We start from the raw sequence: 23,768 nt of genomic DNA, 5'->3' as shown, positions 1-23,768 counted from the left end.
ATCACCTCAGATATAAATTCTTTCCTAGATACCATTCACACGTCTTTTTTGTTTCACAAACAAGGACACCTACAACATACTTTGTACTCAGTTTTGGTGTTCAGTACTGACTGTACTATAAATAATCATCATGAAGAAAATAAGTTCTACTAATTATCAGAAAGTATTTTACAAATCTATAAAATTCCACGTCATAAACAAACATAAAATGCCTTCATTAATATTCCAAATATTAACCATCACATTCACTTCCAGTTTTCATAATGGCATAGTATTTTCTGTCTCTAGAAAGTAAGGCATGTGACTGCTGAACACTTCTAGAAGTGCGCTGTTGGAAAATTTAGAACATGATTTCCAGCTTAATATAAATCTGTGACTCTTCTAGATTGGATTTATAATGTATATCACTGCTGAAACAACAACTAGAGCAGTGTCCGCTTTATACAACCATTACCTTAAGTATCTACTAAAGTAAATCAGACTCTTACATTTTACTCCCCCTGCACAGAAAAAAAAACAGAAGTCTAAGTTTACATACAGAAAAACGTGAACCCACTAAGATACTTTTATATAAAGCATACCTGAGCTATAGACTACAAAATAGCTTAGGGCAAATGTTAAAAGCAATTCAAGAAAACAGTAAGATATCAAGATACTGATCCTGCGTAGATTTAAATATATTACTAAACCGTAATTAGTACATGTATAAGCACTGAAATAATGCATTGCCATAGTTAATTAAATCAAAAATGAAGAAAGAAAACCTCAACTTCAACACAGAAGCTAAATGTCATGCCTGCACGTAAGTCAACCTATGGCAATGCATTATCTATGTCTATTTGTACTGTTCACAGCTTTAAAATAGTATTTTGTTGTATTACAGCTTACTGTTAGCTACTGCTGTTATTCAGCAATATCTAACAATATTTGAATAAAATCAATTCATGTTTCATTTAAAAAAAATCAATTTTAGTTTTGAACACAAAGGAAAGATTTGCTCTGTATTTTGCAATGCACAGAACTAATAACAATACTGTGCACACTAGAGATTGTAGAATAGTTGTATGAAAAAAACAGAGTGGGACAGATCACCCAAAACAATACTTGAAGGGAGAAGATATAGGAAAAAAGGAATTTATCTATATATCAAAATTAGAGCTATATATCACCACAAAATGTGCTTTAATTTGCATGTATTTTCCCATATATTAGAGACACAAAGAATCTAACTTACAAGTTATCACAAGAACATGGCAATATTAAGTTACTTCTCCAAACTGCAGTTTACTCACAGTATTAAAATCTTTCTGCTTTTAAGAAAACTACGGAAATGAAGTAATTGTTTAGGTAAGAAGATCAAAGCACAAAAAAAATATCTAGACCTTTCTGGTAAAGGTGAAGAAGTTTTATTTTCACAGCTGTTTATATGTCTACATTTTCAATTTTTCTTATGATCAGTTCCCAAATTAAAAAAAACATGCTATAAACAGCTGCCAAATAAATGATTAAATGTGTGTACACACACGTGTAAGTGTGCGTGTGTTCATGCACAGACACACAGTGAAGGAAAAATGCTGAAATTGTGTAATTCGGATTTTTAGATACAGTTTACAACAAGCCTCTTTTATATTGCAGTGGTCAAATCTAGTAGGGAGCCTAACATCCATACTTGCTCTAATCATTCTACATCCAAAGTCTTGGACAGTATTAGCTATTAAACATAATTTATAAAGTCTCAGTGTTGTAGACTGTTCAGCAGAAAAAAGGACAGCTAGGTTAAGACAAACAAAAGCTTTCAAAATTTTAGACAGATAGAGGAGACCAATTAGAAAAACTATACTAACTTTATCTCATAAGTTACATTATTCCATTTGGGAAACCCCATGTGCTTGTTCATCGAAGCAATACTATGTATATAAAAAGTACTGGACTGAGACATCATATATGCCTACATCCACGGGGAAAAAAGTTTGCTCTAAAGTGAGAGCAAGAGAACACATTATAGACCGAAAGATGCTTCATAGAAGTTCTGCATTAGCACTGGCAGATGCCTCATTATTACTGGCATGTTTTTCTCAGCAGGTCTTCCTCCAGAAAATACATTTCCAGAATATTAGCAGATCCTTGTGAACTTCAGATGGATGATAACTACATTCTCCCAACAATTGTTTTTAGTCTGCTTTTCGCCAGTACCTCCAGAAAAATTGAGATATATTATTCTCTGCACAGGACACAAGGATTAATCTTACCAACTGCATACTGTGGTCAGTTTACTACATAAACTTTGTGAAAACGTAAATGTTCCTGTCAAACTCACTTCAAGAGTGGAAGTAAGAGAGGCAGAACTTCAGATCACACAAGCAAGCAGCAGAGCCTCTGATGCCATTACAATTTCCTAGAGAATTCTTTACAGTTCAAAGTTTGACTCTCCTAGGTGCTGTAAAATCCACAAGCTTCCTTAGATTGCTTTGGAATAGGATGCATCTCACATGGATGCAGGACAATGCTAGTATTAGGAAGTTGGGCTTAATCCATATACTGTAAAGGGTCACTGGAAAGGACTAACTTAGTCAACCAGAAGAAAAAACATTAAGTAGTACTGACTGCTCCATTCACCTTAGAGCACTGTTCTAGGCTGTGAGGCATGTCCATGGTGATTCCTCCCAAATTTAGGCTGATCTCAACAGGAAAACACACACACACCACACACCAGCCCTCAAGGATGTAAATATGGCGATATTTGAACAAATACAAGATATCAACAAGCTAGGGTAATAAAGATTATCACCTACTTTATAACTCGACCATCAAATCCCAAACTTAAATTTCTGGGACACACTAAATACAGAAGTCAACTGTGCTCAAGTCAACTTCTGGGTTTGTCTGACACCATTTTCTTTGGTTTCTAAACGATGTATGGGGGGCACAGCGGAGGCACTGAAATACAAAGTGTCCCCCTCTCCACCTCAGGTATTTTTTTCAGAAGTCAGATCTATTAAACAAGATGACCTTCCCGATTTCCCCCCGCCTCCCCCTGCCATGTGCTATGTCCTGGCACATAAATGCAGGAACACTCCCATGAGACTAAAGCCCTGGTAGCACCTTGGGAACCGTTATATTTGCAAGATGAAAAAACAAAACAAAACAACAACAAAAAATAGTTTGTGCTGTTTAGTTTTCAGGAAACAAACCTCTAATTCTACATGCACAGGTTTAAGCAGTCAAAGTGGATCTAGCAAGACAGCTCTAGCTATAAAACTCTAAACCAACATCTCTTGTGAATATGTATAACAAGATCTGAAAATCAACATTCGCAAATCAGTGAATCTCTTACTCAAAGTCTGTTAAACGAAGCAAGTTGTTTAAAAAACAGTCAGGATAGCTAGGAAATGGAGCAGTGTTCTGAAATTATGTTGCCTACACAAACAGACTCAAAATACATTACTGACATCCTAAGGCCCCTGCTTACCCCCCTGTTTAAAAGGAAAATAGACCACAGTCTAGCCCCTCCTCTAGCTAATTCACATTTTTATGAACATAAAGCTACTTCTAAAACTGTTGTTTACATAAAATATATAAACCAGAGAAATACTACAGTACCTCATTTACACAAACTTGTGATACAGAGCAGGAAATGCAAACTTAAAAGACTGTATTTAAGCTAAATTCACTAGTGATTGACTAAACTAGAAAGAATTGTTTTGAGGTGAGATAACTAATTCTGACTTATGTGACTTGTTTATCTATTAACCTTGAGCATTTTTGAAACCAAAGCTCTTCATTTCCATTTTTAAGATTCAGGAAGAAGTCTTGCTTAGAAAAGCTGATACAATATCAAAAACCTTTAAGTTCAGGCAAAATAAACTGGAATGAGACTTGCAAACTTAAAGGATATAAAATGTCAAGCGTGGGGAAATGAAAAACTCAAATAAAGAATGTGTGATTTCTGCCAAAATCTAGAAAAACAAACGATAAAGGGTAAGGAACTAGTATTTGGCCTACTTCTGCCTCCAGTTCCTGTGTGGGAGCTTTAACTCAAGAAATACTGTATTTTTGCAAACAAAAACAATATTAAGTAGGGAGATGTTAGTTCAGCTGATGTAATGTGATGCTGTGTTAGGAATAGTTTGTATTGTTTCTGCTCCACACTAGTCAGATACTTTTAAGAAATTGTTCAGGTGAGTATTTTTTCTTCTGTTTCACATCAAATATCAACTCCTTTTCCAGTATTTACACAGTAATAAAGTAACTTGCATTCATGAGAAATAAGAAAATTAATCAAAACCTGAAGTATATAAGAAAGTTAACACATTGCAAGGCACATTTATAATAAATGACCAGTGCAAACCATGCAGTTGTGTTGCAGTTAGCAATGAAATGATAAGCTCACAGTTCTTGTCTACACTGGGGATTTCATGTCCTTTAGCATTTCCTATCATGATATTTACCACCATAAACAATCCCCTAAAGTTTATATTAACATTTCTTTTGTTTATACATACATGCTCAGTACTAACGCAAAAAGCTTACTGAGGCTCAAGTACCACATTAAGTGCCCCTTATGTTGCATACCACCTTACTCCTCAAAAAATACTCAAAGACAGCCTGTAAGACACCTAGTAAGAAAACCCTCATAAGGTTTATAGCTCTTTGAAACTGCAGATTTTAAGCAGCAGTGTGACAAAAAAAAAATCATTATTCTTTATCACAAAGCACAGAATGAAGTTACTACCTATAAACATAATTGAACTTCTATGCACAATGTACTACACATTTTGTAATACTTTAGATCACAGCAACATGTTGTACTTTTTGCAAAATACCACAGTTTTATAAATATTGTTCATGTGTTTCATGCCTGCATAAAGCTTTTGCCAAAATGCCTGGCTTTCTTAGCGACGTGGAAATTACACTAATTTGGAAGGAATGTCAGTGAACCAATAACAGAAAAGGGAAAAACAAAAAAATACAAACCAGAATACTTTTAAAACCTTACCTGTTGCCCTATTCATTACCTACCAATTTGCATTTATTGTATAAGTCATAACTAACCAAAATAACTTAACATACACAGACATATTTAGATGTCAAACATGAACAAATTCACTGCCACATCTTTAGGGTATATTTTATAATGAAAGAGAATAATATTATTTTAAGGACCTCATAGTGAATGAAAGCACAACCACAGCTAGTTGCAGGACAAACAAAACATCAATGAACTCTTTTTGAGGAACTTGTTTCAAACATTTTCTCTTACGATAGCAACATACATACATACATACATACATACACACACACACACATATATATATATATATTTTTTTTTTTTTTTAAACCAGCAGGCTCATCTACAGGAAATCATGCTTTTATTGAACAGGTACGTAAGTATTGATAAGTTACTCTAAAACAGATCAAGAAATAACTAACCTAAAACATGAACTTACTTAGCAAGTAAGCCAAGCAAAAGGAGCCATATTATCCAAAAGTCCTTATAAAAGAAGCATAACACACACAGTTGAAGAACACTTTAAGCTATCATTCTTTAAAGTAATTCTAACTAATAATGACAAAGAATTATGAGAGAAAAAAAAAGTGCTCCTTTATTTATAGAGTAATATTTGTCTGACATATTCCTAGTTGTATCTGATTTATACAATATGAAATACATATAAGGTATTTATTAAAATAATCAAAATTGTAGTTTAAATGTGGGAAAACAAGAACATTACATAAATACTCTATTTTTAATTCAGGAGCACTTTTTGGTTTTAAACAGGCCAGGACCTTTCAATTGCACACCTACTTGCAAAGAAATAGTTTACTTAAGAGCAGCGTGAGGTAGCTCAAAATCAGCATTCCTGGACATAAGTATGGACTGGCTCAGGCTTATCTGAAGGAAACAAGTCACAGAGCAGTGACAAATAACTATATGCTTCCAGCAGTCACCAATAGTCATCTTCAGTCAAAAAAGATAGCCTTTTAATGTCCAACTTAAGTAAGGATAAGCCGTATCTATAGGCATTACTTTTGTTGGAGAGTAAAAATACAATGGAATCTTTGTCACTCATGAGCCAGAAGGAACACAGTTTTATATTTCAGTTGAAAACCAAACCAAACAAAAATGGAGTAGAAATTAGTCCCATTGCTTATTTGCTTGGATTTAGTTACTGTGTCTCCTAAGCACTGCTTAGTAGTTAGCAGAAAATACAGCAAAACAGCCTTTCCCCAGTCCTTAATCAGACTGAAGTAACAAATGCTGAACAGGTTTGTTTTATGTTCTCATCTGCCAATGTCTGTATTAAGAGAAAATACAAGAAAGTGATAAATTATGTAAAGCAGGAATATAAAATCCCCTTTAAAAAGTATATAGTTTAGCTAAAAGGCAAACATACTATAACTCACTCTGTCTTTCTTCTGATTAAGCTACATTAACTTTTAACACGAAAATGCAATCCATGCAGGCAAATTCACAACTGCAGAAGAATCTAAAGTTTTGAAGTCCTCCATTACCTCCTCTGGCTTTTATCAAGCCCTCACAAAGTTTGTCACAAGCTTATTTAAATTTACACTTCTGTCAACTTCTGCACATTGACTCTACCCTCTAATGCTTCTTCCTCTTATGATTTAAGCACGTCATCTACATCCTCTCTCAAATTATAAATACGTTACAGCATCCTAGAATTGGTAAGGTTGGAAAAGACCTCTGGAGATCATCTAGTCCAACCCTCAAACAAGGGGCCCATACAGGGATTGAACCCACAACCTTGGCATTATTAGCACCACACTCTAACCAACTGAGCTAAACCTAACCCTGTTATCCTTAATATATCAAACACTTTCCCCCTTATTTCACCCTTCCTATCCATATGCAGTGGCTCAGGACAGATAGTATGAGCCAGAGAATACCACATCGGTATTCTCAGATTCACATAAATTAGGCAAAGCCTAGAATAATGCTGAATAATGCTGCTAAAATCATCCAAGGTGGGGGGGGGGTGTGGGAAGAACCACACACATGATGAGCCACCAGCTGAAAAAAAATGAAATTTAAGAATATCTGTCTTCACTAAAAAATTGCCAACACTACAGATTCTCCCACACACACACACCCTCCAAGGACAGGAAGAGAAGGCCAGAACGAGGCTTTCTGATCAAAAAATACTAAGGAATTAAAAATTTAACAAGTGATTACAATCTTTGCTTATAGCCATACAAAGTAAGGATATACAAAGCACTACAGCAAAATATAAACTATCCACAAAAGATTCCTAACATTCTTCTTCCATTACAATAGTACAGACTTCAAGATGTTCCACAATGAACTACAGCTTCTTACAATGCAAACAGCTAACGGGGCGGGGGACGACAACACACACACACACAACCAGAAAACACATTCTCTGTACAGTTGAAATAGATTAGCTTTAAGACTAAGCAGAAACAGAAAATTGAGCTGAGTCAGGGGTTGCTACTCCAGTTTCTCCATCAAACATATCGGAAAGTTTGTTTTGTAAGTTTTTAAGCAGAATAAACGGTATCTTAAGACTGCAGAAGACTGCACTAGAAGACAAAGAAGATTAATTACTGTTATACTTGCATAATTTCCTCGTATCATAGTTAAAAACCCCACTTCCAAGCATGAAATATTTTTTGCGTAAGAACTACCCCTCGAAAACTAGAAGCAGTATGCTATAAGCAGTCTTAAATCACAAAGGCTTTGAGAACGTAAGGACAAGTGGAATTAGAGCGGCCTCTAGCAGAAGAGCAGAGGCTCAGCTCTCTGGGTTGACAGTATTCCCACTTTCATGGTATGGATGCAATGGACATGAGAAAACACAAGTGTTTTCAGTGCATAAAAATCTTCCTAAAAACGCAAGTGTGCGCCCAGAACAAGAAGTGCACAGCTGCCTGGGGGTGACAGTGATTATTACTGGGGGTAAAGGGGAAGCATGACAACAACTCTTAATTCAGAGAAGAGCAGCATCTTACACCTACTCCAAAACAACAGCAAAAACACAGGCCTATGTATGAGAAGCATCAAAGTCTCCTATTAACTTTACATTATCAAGGTCTTCCTGTAGTTACAACTGATCTGCAGAGAGCTTCCTAGCTTCTCAGTTAGCAGACACTCAAAGCTATTTGATATTCATGTCTACTTCAATTGAAAAAGAAACTTAAATCTATATACTCATGGAAACGCAAAATTTCTCAACAATGTGGACCACACTGTCACACTGAAAAGTTTCAGTTCTAACCATGCCTTTATCTACTCAATCACAGAATAGAGCGGTTCTTCCAGGAAAGAAGATTTTAGCTCCCTGATGCTATTTCTTTCGCAATGTAGACAACTCAAGCATCAACCCCTAATCATCTACTCTGCATATGCTGATGTTAAACTCCTTTGTCTAAATGATCTTATATCATACATCATGAAGAATTCATTCCTGTTCCTGTAGTTATTAAAATGATGTAAGAAAAGATAAATAAACTACAAGATAACGTTAAATAAATATTTCAAGGTATCTCAGGATATAAAATGCTCTGTCCAGAAGTTTACCATTACCATCGTATTACCAGATGAAACTGATCTACCTTAAAAACATGCATGCTCTAATTATTTTTAAATAACCTATGGAGAGATGATTGATAAAACTGCACAACTCCAAAGTGAATATTCAGTTATACTCAAAAGAACCGTTATCTTATTCTCTAGAACTATCTAGAGGATCACAAAACTGATTTTATCTTTGTTGCTTCCATCTTTAGAGTAGAATTGTATAAACTAGTAATGGCCAACCCACAGGCAACAGCTCTACAGCATGGTCCTCCAGTTTAATTCTTGATTTTATTAAGGAAGTAATTACACACTAATGCATCTGAATTCATTTTACTGCTGCCCTACTGCTGTTCCCAGTGAGGTGGGTCTGGTCAGCTGGAGTAACTCTTTTCTCACTGCATGAACTACATCCCTCTATTCAATACATAGCATGGAAAGAAAGCAAGCCTAGATACATAGGTAAATAAGTATTTACCAAAGCCTATACTTTTATATAGACACATACACACACATATGCATGTGTTTACAAGTGTTTACCAAAACTCTATTTCCTCTTAAAGAAGAGATTAAGAGAGCAGGGAAGAAAGTTGGGTATTTGTCTGCCCAGTACAGCTTCACAGGTCTTTGTGCCTCCCTTGGCCTGTTGTAGCTCCCACGCAATAGCAACGGCACTGAGTCACTATACGAGCTGTAAAAATGAGTCAAGCGTGCTCCAACCGATCTCGATCCACTGCACTGCTGGATGAAGGCACAACAGAACTGGCGTGCAGTTTCCCCTCCTTCCCTTTCGCAGGACAATACAAACAAAGAAGAAGGAAAAGAATTTGAACAGAAGTACCGATAATAGCTCCTCTCAGGACTATCACGTCTGGCTGGTCTCCACTAGGATATCTTTTATGCTTCCAAAGCTACTGAACTTTGATAAGCATCCTAGTTACGTACCTGTTCTCCTCTCCAGCCCCAAGATTTCTCACTTTACAAGCTTTCCTGTCCATCTGCAAAAACTTGGCCTTTATGCTCTTCTCGTGAAGCTCTGGTCTCGCCAACGCTCACGGGCAGCTACGCAAACCTTTCCTTCAGCTCGGCCGCTTGCTTTTCCCACACCTTACCCAGCGCTGCCATACATCCTCACATGCTGCTCTGATTTGTAACACGCAGATAGACAGCAGACAGGAAAGAGTAAAGGCCAAAAGTATCCTAAGTTAACAGTGCACCATAGCAGGAAGCTGACAGCACTTAACCCTTCAACACATACTAAAAACCTGCCTCAAACTCTCTACCACCTGTTTCAGCCAGAAGGCAGCGCCAAACTCAGCTTTGTAGCAGTAACAGAGACCTGCCCAATTAAGAAAAAGACCTTATACATATATACATGATATTCCATTTTAAAAAATCCATTTGCATTTTAGTTAGAGAGGGCCAATTTGAAACATTCTCAGTTCCAAATTCTACAGCAATATTCAGCTCTATATATAAATACAGAAAACTTGCTTCCAGCTAGAGAAATACCACTTAGAATTACTCGACTTGGAGAAGATAATTGATCTGGTATCACAGTTTGTGTCTTTCAGGTGGTAAATCGCTTAGAACTATTTAACATCCAGCAGGATACTCTTCTCTCAGTACTCCCAAACATTCACAGGGCAGCAGAATATAAAGTTTTGCAAATGTTTATATTTGAACAGAACTTTACAACAAACAGACCATACTTTTTTCATGACTTAAATGATTCCTCGTGTTTCAAACACTAGAACTACTTTCTTTTTCCCTGTCAAATCTCTGAATATAAAGATGTCACCAAAGGCCATTTAAAATAAAAACCTGACTGCTGCTAAGCAACCCAAGAAACATCTTTACATATGCAATTGTTTAGTGCATTAAGAAGTTTCACACTTATTGAGAATCCACGTATTTTGGTCTCTAATGACAATAATGTTTTCCAAATAGAGGGAGAAAAGAAAATTCTGCAGGGTATGTTCATATTTCAAAAAAGCATTGCTTACACAGTACTCAAGATTTGATCAAATTTATTCAGTTTCTGCACATGGAATTGATTAAAAACCAATTCTTTCTTATCCTCTATTTTATGCACACTCCAGAAGTACATTTCCTAAAGAAAAATGGCACTTATATTTGTTTAAAAAAAAAAAAAGCACTGAAATTCTTTTCCACTATATAAGACAGTATTTTAAAAATGTATTCCATAGCCAGGCTCTTTAAAGGCAGTGGTATTTTAACAGCTCTAACTGCCTATAAACAAAAGCCACTCAATGTAATATAATATTTCACCATTCTATAACACTTCTCATCCATGAATGCACAATACGTTCAGGAAAAAAAAAAGAAAAGAAAAGAAAAAGACACCAAGTCTTTGAAGCAGATCACAATGAAATATTTTCACTTATTTTCATGCCACAATAAAGATGATATAGATATGTATTACACATTTGAACTATACACATTTGAACTATACACAAATATATATATATTTGTGCCTTTAAAATACATTACAAATGCACTTTTATTGATAACTATTCTCAATATTTTAATATTTCCTTTCTCTTACAAAGATGGATTCTTTCCTCTTCACTACTGAATTTACTGGAAGGAAACTGTTAAAGGCATTTCCAACCTCACAGATCTATTATAACCTCATTAATCAAGGGAGAAGTCACTTACATGACAAAAAAGTCACAGCTGTCAGTAGCTCAGGGTAGTAGAGTGGAAGATGAAGCAACTTACATGTACAAATAAACAGATTTGGTTTAAAACAAAGATTTTCATTAAGTGATTAACTTTTCACTCATCATGGTTATTGTAGTACAATGCAATATGCTGTATAAGAACTACTTTATAACAAAGTTTGTGGTTGAACTATATTGCAAACAGTTCACAGAATCTCAGTTTATATTCCCTCAAGCAATTCAATTATCTTACCATAACGGTCGGGAGGAATATCTTCAAAATACATCTACATTTGCTAAAGCTGTGCATAACATAAAAATGCTTCAATGCACTGCTTAATTGACCTAATATTTATTTTGGAATTAAGGATTTAATTTTTAACATTTCTCAAGATGCTTAGTCTTAAGTTACCACTCTCATATATTTAACTGCCATAAATTTAATACAGGCACACACTAAGCAGAACAGAGCCAATAAAAATAGATATAATCAAAGCCCTCCATTCACACAAAGTTATTGGCAATGGGGAAAAGGCAAATTTAAAGGTTAGTTTAAACTACTAATCCAGAATGGTCATAGAGATTCCAGAAAAACAGACTGCTTATAATGGAAAAAAGTGTCATCACCTGTTAGAATCGAGCAAAATAAAAAGCTTTTTATAACCAAAAAGGAAAGGTAGTGAAAAATACATTTAAAACTTTGGAATATCTGATAACCTCACCATGAAACTTTAGAATACTGACACACTTACGTGTTAAAACTTTATACAGAAAGATACTAAGAGTACAAATAGATGGCAGAATGGAGCAGGGGTTGTGCGTCTGTGTATATGTTACATCAAAAAAAGTTTCAGTCTTTGATCATGTACATATGTGAATTAAAAAAAAAAATACAACAAACCACTAGTATTATTTATCTTTCTAAGTCCAATTATCAATTAACACTGTTTCCTTCAGGCCAGATGTACCACTGATTTCCAGAGCTGCTATGTTATGAACTATTTAGTTGAATTGCATTATAAAAGTGGTTTAAGTTTTCCTCACAAGGAAATATAGCATAGAACCAAGAATGAAGTTTAACTAGATAAGGCCAATAATCTGATCTGTTGCTTGAGGAACAGAAGTAGCATATTGGTTTTGTTTGCTAGTCATGTCACTGCTAACAAGGGCAACAAGATCCTTCCCACCAAAGGAGTCAGAAATGGTAACATTTGCCAATATTTTTAAAATTTCTACCCAACTTATAAACTTATTTCACTTGAATGATCTGGAATGAGAACACCTAATTTTTCCTCATTTGGCATTTTTAAATGCATTTATTTGTAATATATTACCTCCAAAAACTGCATTATACTCCAGCATCTAAAACAGAAACATGCTGTAGCATTCTTATAGTTATAAATAGAATTAAACTTATCCTTGCAAGTAAAAAGTTTTAGAGCATGACTGAAAGACTTACTATAATGGTTATCCCAGAGCTTCTTAAAGAAAATGTTAAGGGGGGTGGGGGGAGCAGAGGAGTAGGGAACAGAAAAGCCTATTTGCAGCAGCAGAGAAAAAACCATCCACTAAAGCAACAGTACTAAAAAGAAATTCTTCAGTATCTGTATACTACAGGCCTCAAAATAATGTTATAAGTACAACGATTACTGCATGTTTTTTCCTCGAAACAATTCTTACAGACCTTATTCACATCACATCCTTTTAGTGGAAAATTGACGTGAGACTCTACAAAGCCTCCAAGGCCTGGCCTGTAAAGAAGTTTAGCAAATGGAAAATGGAAGGCTCATGCTTCAGTTGCATCTACACATGTTCCCAACAGGCAAAAAGCCAAATCAGAGGAACGAGGAGTCACTGTTTTCTCAAATTAATATTTGAGAGAAAAACTTATCCATACAGATTTATCAGGTTTTCTACATAATAAGTATTTTTCACAAGCAACACATACACAATAGCTAATCATTCGACTTACGCTGCGACATGGCATTCAAGGCCACTTTGTAGCTGGCACTGCCCTGAACGACTTACTACCTCTGAGAGCAGGCTCAATGGTCAAAATAGACTGCAGAAGGGAAAACAATTTCATCAAGGTCTCAAGGCAGATCAATGGAGGATACAGCTCCCAGTCCAGCAATATTTCTATTAGACTGCATTTGCACCTCTCTAGAGGTGTAGCAACAGCTAGAACACTTAACTACACAGGCAGGTATCATTTATCACATGGTAATTAAGTCCTCAGAATAATCTTCAACTAATCAGATTCTGCTATGTGCTCTGGCAAGTGACCTCCTGAAGTGACTGCAATGTGCTCCAAAATCCCTTAGCTCCTCATAAAATTGTTTAAAAAAAAAAAAAAAACACCACAGATCTGTACAGGGATCTGGGGAATAAAAACCAGATATTGTAAGAAAAATTATCTATTAAAGTAGCAGCTTTATTCTGCAGCAGTTCTAAAACTGTTGATCAAGATATCAAATTCAAAGGAGCAACTGCTTGCAGCTTCGCCTTTTTGGAGACTGTCAGAACGACTGGAAATCCCATACTTATAAGTACGGTATAAGTATAGTATTACCTTTCTCATCACAAGTGATATATTTATGAAAAAAACAAAGCAAAACAAAAACACAAAACACCAGACTTCTCCATCCCTGAAGAAACGAACCCTACAGAACTAACAAGCTCTCTTGTTTGTTCTTGCTCATACATGATGCACTCAAGAGACTTTCAAAAGGGGTACATTGAGCAACAAGCTTTTCTGTGGTTTATACAATGGATTCCAAGTGATACAGATAATGCAACTTTGCTCTAATCTTAGCTGCAATAAGAAGTCCTTTTTCCCTAAGTTGCTAATGTGACATCAGTAAGAATTTAAGGCTCAGTGGGAGAACACAGTATGAACCATAGCATGAAATCCACAAACTATAGCACTTCAAGCAGCGAAACCACTCCAGCAGGCAATCAACTCCCATGGCTTGGTCAGTGAACCTCTAATTAGTTTATCCCATTTGTGTAAGTGAACTCTAATGCCTCAATCTACATTTAGGCAATTAAAGAACACATAAAGCTACCTCAAGTCAATTAAATCCATTGCAGACTTGCTCTACAAGTCACTTTAAGGGAGCAGAGCCACGCTACCCAACGCATCCCTGCAGCACGGTGGCGGCCCAGCGTGGCCAGCCAGGCCGCCAGCCTCCCTCCCTCCCAGGGGCCCCCTCCTCTTACACCACAGGCTGCAAAGCCCCACACAAGACTGCAGCCGGACACATCACCGACGCGCTCCTTGCACGGGATGGGGAAGGACCCGAGAGTGCCCACAGGACACTGCCAACGGCTCCTGCAGCAGCCACTGCCTGCCGCCACAGCAGCAGAGGTCCAGTCCTTCTACGGTACACGCTCTACATATTCACGTATCATCTTCTGCATGCGCAGTACATCTAGCCACACAGCAGGAGAAACACTGCAATATGTCATCGGAAAGTACCAAGCACAACTGTATTTTTCAAGTCTGCGCAAGCTATTGAAATACAGATTTTGCTGGGGATTTTCAGTTGTTCTCAGCATTGCTTATTTAAAGCTCTGGCCACATCAATATCTAAGGCAGATTATCTAAATATTTTCTTAATATTTGTTTACATATTGACAACAAATAAGGAAATAAGACAAAAGACAGCCTCAGCACCAGAAATAACAGAGGGGCAAAAATAAAAAAGAAGATATAAGGAACAAGAGGCCAGCCATCCCAAAATTTTGATCTTGGCTGTTCATTGTGAAATGACATTTCCCAAACAAGGGCCAATGAGGCCAGCGACCAGCAACTGACCTGCAAAACCGTCACACATATCAACAACAACAAAAAAATTCTTGAAACACTAAAATGGAAACATTGATTTGCAAGAATCATTGATGATCAGTCTAAATTTAGGAATCACTGTCACAAGTTGTAAAATGGTAAGTGCCTGAAGAACAGCAGTAAGCATATTAAAATATAGAACAAGAACAAAAATACAAAAACATTTAGTAATTTTCTAACTGTTCAAGAAAATTGCAGGTTAAAAATGCAAAGGCAACATATGGTGGTTAAAATCCTCCATGAAGACCAGAAACTGCAAATACGAGGCTTCTTCCAATTGTCTGAAGAAGGCCACATCCACTCCTTCCTCATCAGGCCAGACGTAGCAGACACCCACACTATTACCTACATTAACCTGCCTGCTAAAGCTGACCCACAGGCTCTTAATTAGCTTTGCCAACTGCCACATCCCCACTGCTCTTTCACTTAAGGAGCAACTCCCCCTCCTCACCTTGCTGGCCTGTCCTTCCTAACCGGTCTGCATCCATCCGCTGTAGCACTGCAGTCGTGGGAGCCAGTCCATCACATCTCCGTGATCCTAGCGAGATCACTGCCCTGCGACTGCGCACGGACCTCTTTCTTCTCCTGCTCGTTTAGCCCACAGGCACTTCAGAGAAGCATTCGTTCACCCAGAAGAGGGGTAAGAGCTTCCCGATAATGCTGCCCTGTAGACACTTCCTTATTTGTATACCTTCTTTATTTATATGGCCTGCTTTCTGTCATACTAGAACTACACAGCCCAGATAATGGCCAGGAAAGACCAGTATAGCTACACGCCCACCAACCGCTATTCATGGAATTGGATTTTCAGCATTAAAAAAAAAAAAAAAAAAAAAAAAGATCAAACCTATTTACACTGGTAGGCGAGTGATTTACCCGTTCCAGGCACTCTCTCTCTACTCTGTAGATGACCGGATTCCCCTAACGGGAACACCCATCTTTTCTTACATACGCATCAAGAGTTTTTTTTCCCAGTTTCCAGAAACTACACTATTATGTAGAAATATGGCAGAACTTGTTGAATAACCTGACTCTTCACAGATTGCTGTTGGCTAGTGAGATAACAGCATGAAGGTTATGACTCTCTGGGTTTTCTACTGACGATTACAGTTATTTCAACAGATCTACATACACAGTGAACTAGCAAAGGGGTCTTATCTCATGTTAATAAAGAGTTACTCCTTGCATATTTTCTTTTGTTTGGTTCTAACCTGTGATAAGGCAGAGAGGCTCCCTTTATATTACAAATGCACTTATTATTTTCAAAATTGAAAAAGCTATTTCTGTTATTTCAGCCTTTCAAGAAAACATTCTCTCACAACATCAAAGAACCTGTAAGAGGAAGGTTCTTTTTTAAAAAAATGTATTTCTATTCCAGTAAACAAGAGATCATTGTAGAAATCTTACACTTTACATAAATCAGCTATAAAAGTCAGTGAAACATGGAAAGTTACATGACTGCACGTAATATAGTCATACTGATCTTAACTCGATAAATTGAGAGCTTGAACATAAACAAGAGAACAGATACTGACTTTTGGAAATGTTTTGTTAGCCTCAAGAAATGTTTCAGTTACTGAATTCAAAAATCTTTCCAAAACCTACTACTGACTGACTAGTAAAGTCTCAAAGAAGGAATTCTTAAATCAAGTACACCGTCCTTGAGCCAGAAGTAAGTACACACAATTAATAAGCTATCAGATATCCGACTCCAGTGTGTTCAGTCCTAGGTGTTATGCTCAAAGTACATGAAAATTACTACAGAACCTTTTTAGTAAAGGTCATTCCTGTAAAAAACAAACACACACACACTTACATCAGTTCTTCAACACAAAGCTCTAAAACTGAAGAAAACTAGCATGTTTCACTGTTAGACAGGCATAAAGCCAAGAGCCTGAAATAAGCACTCAAAATAGGACATATTTTCCAATGGAGGTAAAGATTACAATATAACCAACAGGAATGTGCAAGCCAGCAATACTTAACTTAGTAGTTCATGCCAAACCATGATAGTCCGTTGTACTACTTTAAAAATACTGAAACTTGAGAAAGTGGTATTATTACAATTGTTAACAAAGGAATGCAAGAACATTTTTAAACTACAAGTCACACAAATTCATTTCATATATTTATTTTTGTAGAAATAGGCTATTCAGCACTTTGGGGATTTGAAAGCTTGACAAAGAACTAGAACTTTTTTTCTGCTACACGTTAAGTTAAACACCAAATGTAAATGCTATTAGAAAGGTTCCAGTTACCCCACAACTATGTCCTTGTCCAGGTTATGCTGATACTTTGATACTTTGCCAGTTAAAAAAAAAAATCACAATTTAGTAGAATAACATTTTCTTCCTTTCAGAAAAGAAACTTTCAAACTCTTGTTTAATAACTGTTTAGAGCATAATTAAAATAAGAAGCTGGTCAAAGAAAAGATATTCATATCTCTCAGCTTCAACAGTAACATGGAGAATTTTAAACAGAAGGATAAATCAACAGCATTTAGCATTTGTAAATTCAGTTATAAGTGAGGTTCACTGTTCATTCCATGATCATTCATGACCATAGTATAGCTTTTACTGTACAGATCTCTGCAGCCATCATAACAACCAAAAAAAAAAAAAAATAGAAGAATTACTAAGCAGTAATTTCTGCTTAGCAGTTCAAGTACATTTTGCATTTTGATGATCAGTACACAACTTGCCATCTTCATATAGAAACCAGAGTCAGGACATTTCTGTTTAAGTTAACACATTAAGCAGCTAACTTTGTCTAAATCTATTAAATCATGTTTTCAGTGACTAGCCTCTAATAAAACTGTTTATAAGAAAATCACAGCATACACCTAGTTTGACTAGAGCATCTTCATCCTCTGATATGCTCAGCTTCTTCAAGCATTTTTTCCTCGTGATACATTTGCTTGTCATGCTTAGAAAAACATTCCCCTATCAATTTCATTTATCACACTCAGTAACTGAGGCAAACTAGTACAGAAGTCTAAGACAAGCACTAAAGGAACACTTTCACACATAGTTATGTCTTAAAGGTGTATTTTCCCTACTTAATTGCAGAAAGTTTCATCAGACAGATCCGCAATGGGTTATCATCCAGGCATCAGAGCTAGACGTTACCTAAGTACTGTCTTTGCATTGAGCAATGAGCTCAAGGGTGAACTTCAGGCAAAGGAGTCTTCAACAATTTACTTCCAATAAATAGCTTTACAGTAAATATGTAATTTTTACTAAGATGAAGTGTTAAAAAAGAAGATAGTTATCTGACTTCTCTCCAAAGCAACTGGGACTTGATTTGGCAGAACAGTATCATGCTTGAGCATTTTTTCTTTGACTTTTCAAACTCTCCATCACAGGGCAAAGAGCTCCAAAAATAAGTGAGTAAAATAGGGAGTGCTTACGGAAGTCTAAGAGCAGATGGAGAGAGAGCTATACAAATGTACTGAAATGAGCTACTTGTACTGACAGTTTGTATTAATCTTGAACTTTAGTCCTCCTAATCCTTGCTGCCTGAATAATAAGTGATCTTTTATTATTTTTAAAAATTAGGTCTATGTTCATTCATGTTATCTGCATTAAGATGTGACATGATTCCTGTAAATTTTGATCTACTTCAGTTAATGTGGGAAGGAACAAATCACAGTCAGTACTAAATCAGCACAAGACATTGCTGTTTTCCAAGACTCGCATCCTGTATCAACAGAACTTTTGTCTGAGTACGATCTCAAAGACTACGTTTGTGGCACTGATTACTTTTCAAATTTTCCCAAATTCATTGTTCAGTGCTTTTTTTTTGTGTTTGTTTAATCAAGAAACAAGAAAATTGTTAAATTAACTCACAAAAAAAAAAAAAAAAACAAAGAGCCAACAATAAGACATAGTAAAAAGCCACCAGATCCCAAAGCTAAAAGGTTACCCAAAATAGTCCCCAAATGTTTTCTTAAAAAAAAAAAAAAAAAAAAAAAAAGAAGAAAGGAAAAAAAAGTTACTGGTATAATCCCTTCATAGCAATAGCAAACTGGAGAGATTAAGACATATCATGCAAAAGAAAAAGAGGTTGGCTATTTTTTTTTGTTTGTTTGTTTTTTGGAGCTATATGGTAAACTTAGGTTTATTGATGGCCGCTGCATTAATTTTTATTTTACACTTTTGGGATGGCTTTAAGTTTAATGTTTTTCATTTTTCTAATAATACTCAGTTGCTATAGTAACAGAGACTCAAATAATCACTAAATAAATCATTCCATAGTATTAGATCACCCGAGTGTTCACTAGAACCTAGAGCACTGCAGCCATAATTAATATGGGTACTATGAAATATTGTCTTTAATGATACGTCACTACTAAGAAATGATACGTCACTACTGAGAAGAACGGCCAAACCATTTTAGTCCTATTTGCTTCCTCAAAAATTAATTTCTCTACTCTGAGGAGATCTCTTCATCAATAAACTCTGATAAAGACATCCAGCACAAGAAACAGCTTATCTCACCGTAAACGCTGAAATTTGTGTACTGAACATTACTGCAGTCATCTATGATCAATATTATCTATTATCAATAACACGATAATACAAAACAGTCTGATACACAAATTGACTTTGTGATTTAAAGTTTTCACTAGAACATCTGTGTTTTCTGGAATTCTATATAGAGGAAATAAAGCTCTTTGACAAGCTTCCTCTATCTTTCATTTAATAGACTTATCTTGAGGCTAGTTGGAATCAAACTTTGAGATGAACAGAAATGAATAGAATGCGAAGAATGAAAATATCAAAATAGTTATTTCAATGTGATAAAAAAAGAAAGAATAAGCAGCACCCTCAAACCCATCAATAGGCTCTCACATCTCAGTACAGATTTGGCTTCTGCTTCAGCAGTTATTGGAAATAAGCTAGCCATATCAATTGTTTTTGAAAAGAGAGTACCTTAATTTCTTGCTACAGCACTTGCACAAAATTTCTGAATTTTGTTTCTTAATTTAAGGTACCCAAGTCCCCACTCCACCCATAAACCCATGCACACAGCCTGCTGCAACCAGATGAGTCTTGCTGAAATCAGCACTGTCTCTCAAGAAGTTATCCACACAACATCAACTGCAGAAAAGATGAAAAATAATTACAGCAGAGATGTATATAGGATTCATGAAAGCAGTCAAAAAATATGATATGTAACAAAAGCATAAAACCTAACACTACCCTTCCTCAACTTCTGACTGCTCCTTACATTTCATCATCAGTAAAGCAAATAACCTATGTTGACTAACAGAAAAATAAGCAAGAATGAGAACATTTCCTGAAAAGGTTTCTTCAACAGATGCTCTTTAAAACTTGGCTTTAAAGACAACTGAATTAAAGATATTGTATTCTCACTTTCCCGTAAGTGGACACTTGTAATGAAGAGGCTGGAAGTTTTTACATCATTAAAAAAAAAAAAAAAAAATTTTCAGAAGCATAAGCACATTCTCCAGGAGATGGTACAAACAGCAATAGAAGAACTTTAAGCACCTGATATGGTTAAAAAGCTGTGTTTACACCAGCTCAGATTTATTTTATCTATTTGTAAAGTTGCCTGCTTACTCCTGGAAATTAGAGACCTGATCATCACCACATAGAATAAAGAGGCGCCTTCCTGCCCCAATGGTATTTTTTTGTCTGTTCCAAGACCTTCCGGAGGAGGATGCAGCACCACCACCATCAGGGAACATGACCTAAAACTTGCCCAGTGTAAGTAAGAGCAACTTTCTGAAGATGGGACAACACTTCTTTCCCATTGTTCCTTTCCCACCAGGAGACAGTTAAAGTTATACTTCCAAAAACTGGCCATCAAGGGGGAGGAGGAAAGGAAGAGGTTAAAAAAACCAAAACAACAACAACAACAAAAAAAACCCCTTGGCTTGTGATCAGCAATAACAGACTGAATTTTGGGGTACTATTTACAGGTCTAATTTGAGATGCTGTATGTGACATCTTGGGCATATTACTCTGTGCTTTCGCACTTTCTTTTAAAAAAAGGAAAAGAAAACAAAAAAAGAATACCAAAAAAACAACACAACCACACACAACCTATCCCAAAGGGAAGTCAAGAGGTATAATAAAAATTTGTCAAGTACTGAGAGGAAATGGAATGAAAGTACTAGTATTTAACAAACAGTTCAGAATTTTCTGACAGAAAGGACTACTGTGTTTGTCTCATGTTTCCTAATAAATCTGTTTTTTAATTACTAATGACCAGAAAGCTTATGTTTTCACATAAAACCACTTATTACTGAGTTCAGCATGTGCTGTTCTTCACAAAAAGGATGCTGAATACAAAAACCATCTAAAGCATGTGTTCTGGAACGTATATAAAACAATCTATCACTAAAAAACCACGCACACACATTCTACTCGCGCTTGCTTAGTGTACTCTGTATCAAGCATTAACTTTTGAGTACACTCTTACACAAATACACAAAGAAGAAGAAGAACTCTCCTGAAAACAGATGAGAAAACAGGAAATCACACATTTTGATGGAGACTACTTGTGGATAACACCAATTATACAATATTTGGATTCTGCTTATAAGCTTTGTTTACCAACCTCCCATGCTTACTACCTCAAGCAGTAGGACAGCCTGTGGGATGAGATAATGGAAATTTCTTTCACTGGTAGAGGAAAGATTTCAGTCTTACAGCTTTGTAACTTTTGACCTTTTTCACTGCCATTTCATACACACAAATACTTCAGCTTTTCAACATCCATCCGTGCTTAAAATTTGAAACACTTTGATGAGCGCATCTTTATAACTAGTTGTTTCTTCCTATAATAATTCTGAATTCCTTACTCTTACTGCAGTACATAATGGGATTTTTCTGCTAGCACTAAAGTATTAACAGATTAAAGATTAACCCACCCCCAGGAGAAAGAATCTCATTTCAAAAAATTCCAGCCGCTGCAATCATCAAGACAAGCTGCACATTTCCAGGGGACGACCCAACTCACCCGCTCCTTTTACCTGGGAGCTCCGGCACCCTCCCCACCTGCGGAAGGTAAAGGACAGGCAGTTTTTGAGAGAGTGAGTGAAACAACTCCCAGGTGTCCTGCCATGCGAACGACACCAAAGTATCTGCCAGGTCTTTTTAAAGACTTGCACAAAAACCTGAACTGTCGCGTAACTGGAAGTCACGAAGGAGCGGTCTCAAGCCCAACGCGGTCCCTCTTCCAGCACGCCACGGTCCTCCTCGGCGGATCCGACCGCGACCTGCTGTAACCAAGACCCGACAGCGCAAAGGGCGGACGGCGCCGGGGGGCTCCTGCACCCGGGATCAGCCGCCGGCCGCGGCCCGCTCGCCTCCGCGGAGCGGGGGCGGCTACTGCTGCGCCTCTGCCGCGCGGTGCAAAACGCTGCCACCGCAACCCCCGCCGAGAGTCGCGTAAATCAACACACGCCGGGACCAAGCATGTACTCTCGGGGGGGAAGGAGAGGAAAATAAAGAAAGGAGGCGTCCAGGGCAGGAGAGATGCCCGCTGCACCTCGCCCCGTCCCCACCGCTCTCCCGGGAAGTTGCGAAACTCCCGGCGCGGAGGGCTCAGCGCCCCCGGCGGGGCTCGGGGAAGGCTCCGAGGAGGAGGAGGAGCCGGGAGGACACCCGCGTCCCCGCGGGCAGGCAGGCAGGCAGGCGGCCCCCTCCCCGCCCCGGCGGGACCCCGCCGTGCCGCGGCGCCCCGGGCCGAGCCCGCCCCCGCTCCCGACGCCGGCGGAGGCCGCGGCGCTGGCGGCGGGCAGGGGCGGCCGCGGCCCCCGCGCAGCCCCCGCGCCGCCCGCCCTCACCTTGGAGCATGGCCTCCAGTTTCTTCCTGTCCACCCGGAATCGCTCCTCGCCCCACTCGGGGCTGTGCGGGGCCCGCGGCGGGCCGGCCGAGTCCTCCTCGGAGCCGGGCACCGGCGAGTCGGCGCTGCGCTCGCTGTTGGAGCCCGCGTCGGAGAGCGGCGGCTGCTGCAGGTACCCGCTCAGCGGGTCGCGCGGCGCCGCCATGGCGCTGCCCGGCGGCGCCCGCCGCTGCTCCGCGCCCCACTCGGCCGCCTCCCCGCGGGACGCTATCTGCCCCCACAGCCGCCCGCCCGGCTCATCCCAGCCGCCGCCGCCGCCTGCCAGAGTCCCGGCCGCGGCGCCGCCGCCGCCCGCCGCCGCCTCTGCCTGCGGCTCGCCGCCGAGTGCGCGCGGCCCGGGGCCGGCGGCGGCGTCCGCGGCTCGGCGGCGCCCCCAGCCCGCCCGCAGCCCGCACAGCATCCCCGCCTCCATTGGGCCGCCGCGGCCGCCGGGGAGGGGCCGGGGATATCCCCGCCGCCGCCGCCGCCGCCGGGAGGAGGGGGCGCGCGCGCGGCCGTTAGCGGCGGGGGCGCGGCGCGGCGGGGCGGGGCGGCGCGCGGCGCCCGCCCGCCCGCCCCCAACGGCCGGGGCGCGGCCGCGGCTCGTGAGGCGGCGGCGCGCGGCGGTTCGCGCCGCGAGTGCGAAGCCGCGGGCGGCGGCGGCGCCGTGGCCCCGCCGTGCCGAGGCGCGGGGCGGCACAGCAGCCGCGGGGGCAGCGCGCGGCCTACGGAGCCGCGTGCGGAGCCGCTCAGCCCGGGCGCAAGCGCCGTGGTGCCCGCAGGGCCCTCGGGCCGGCCGGGCTGAGGCGGCGGGAG

At 39.0% G+C, this 23,768-nt stretch overlaps 1 protein-coding gene across 1 annotated transcript in view; it reads right to left on the bottom strand.

The window, feature by feature from the left end:
* The window catches only part of BICC1 (BicC family RNA binding protein 1), a 113,673-nt gene extending 90,519 nt beyond the window's left edge, over window positions 1-23,154 (bottom strand). The window contains exon 1 of the mRNA XM_062580488.1: window positions 22,914-23,154. Within this exon, the coding sequence (XP_062436472.1) occupies window positions 22,914-23,118 (205 nt within the window). The 5' untranslated portion in view covers window positions 23,119-23,154. The remainder of the gene's footprint in view (window positions 1-22,913) is intronic.
* Window positions 23,155-23,768: the final 614 nt, after the last annotated feature.

Source organism: Rhea pennata, chromosome 7 (genome assembly GCF_028389875.1).
Source record: "Rhea pennata isolate bPtePen1 chromosome 7, bPtePen1.pri, whole genome shotgun sequence".
Taxonomy (NCBI): Eukaryota; Metazoa; Chordata; class Aves; order Rheiformes; family Rheidae; genus Rhea; species Rhea pennata.
This window is presented reverse-complemented; position numbering and strand designations above follow the sequence as displayed.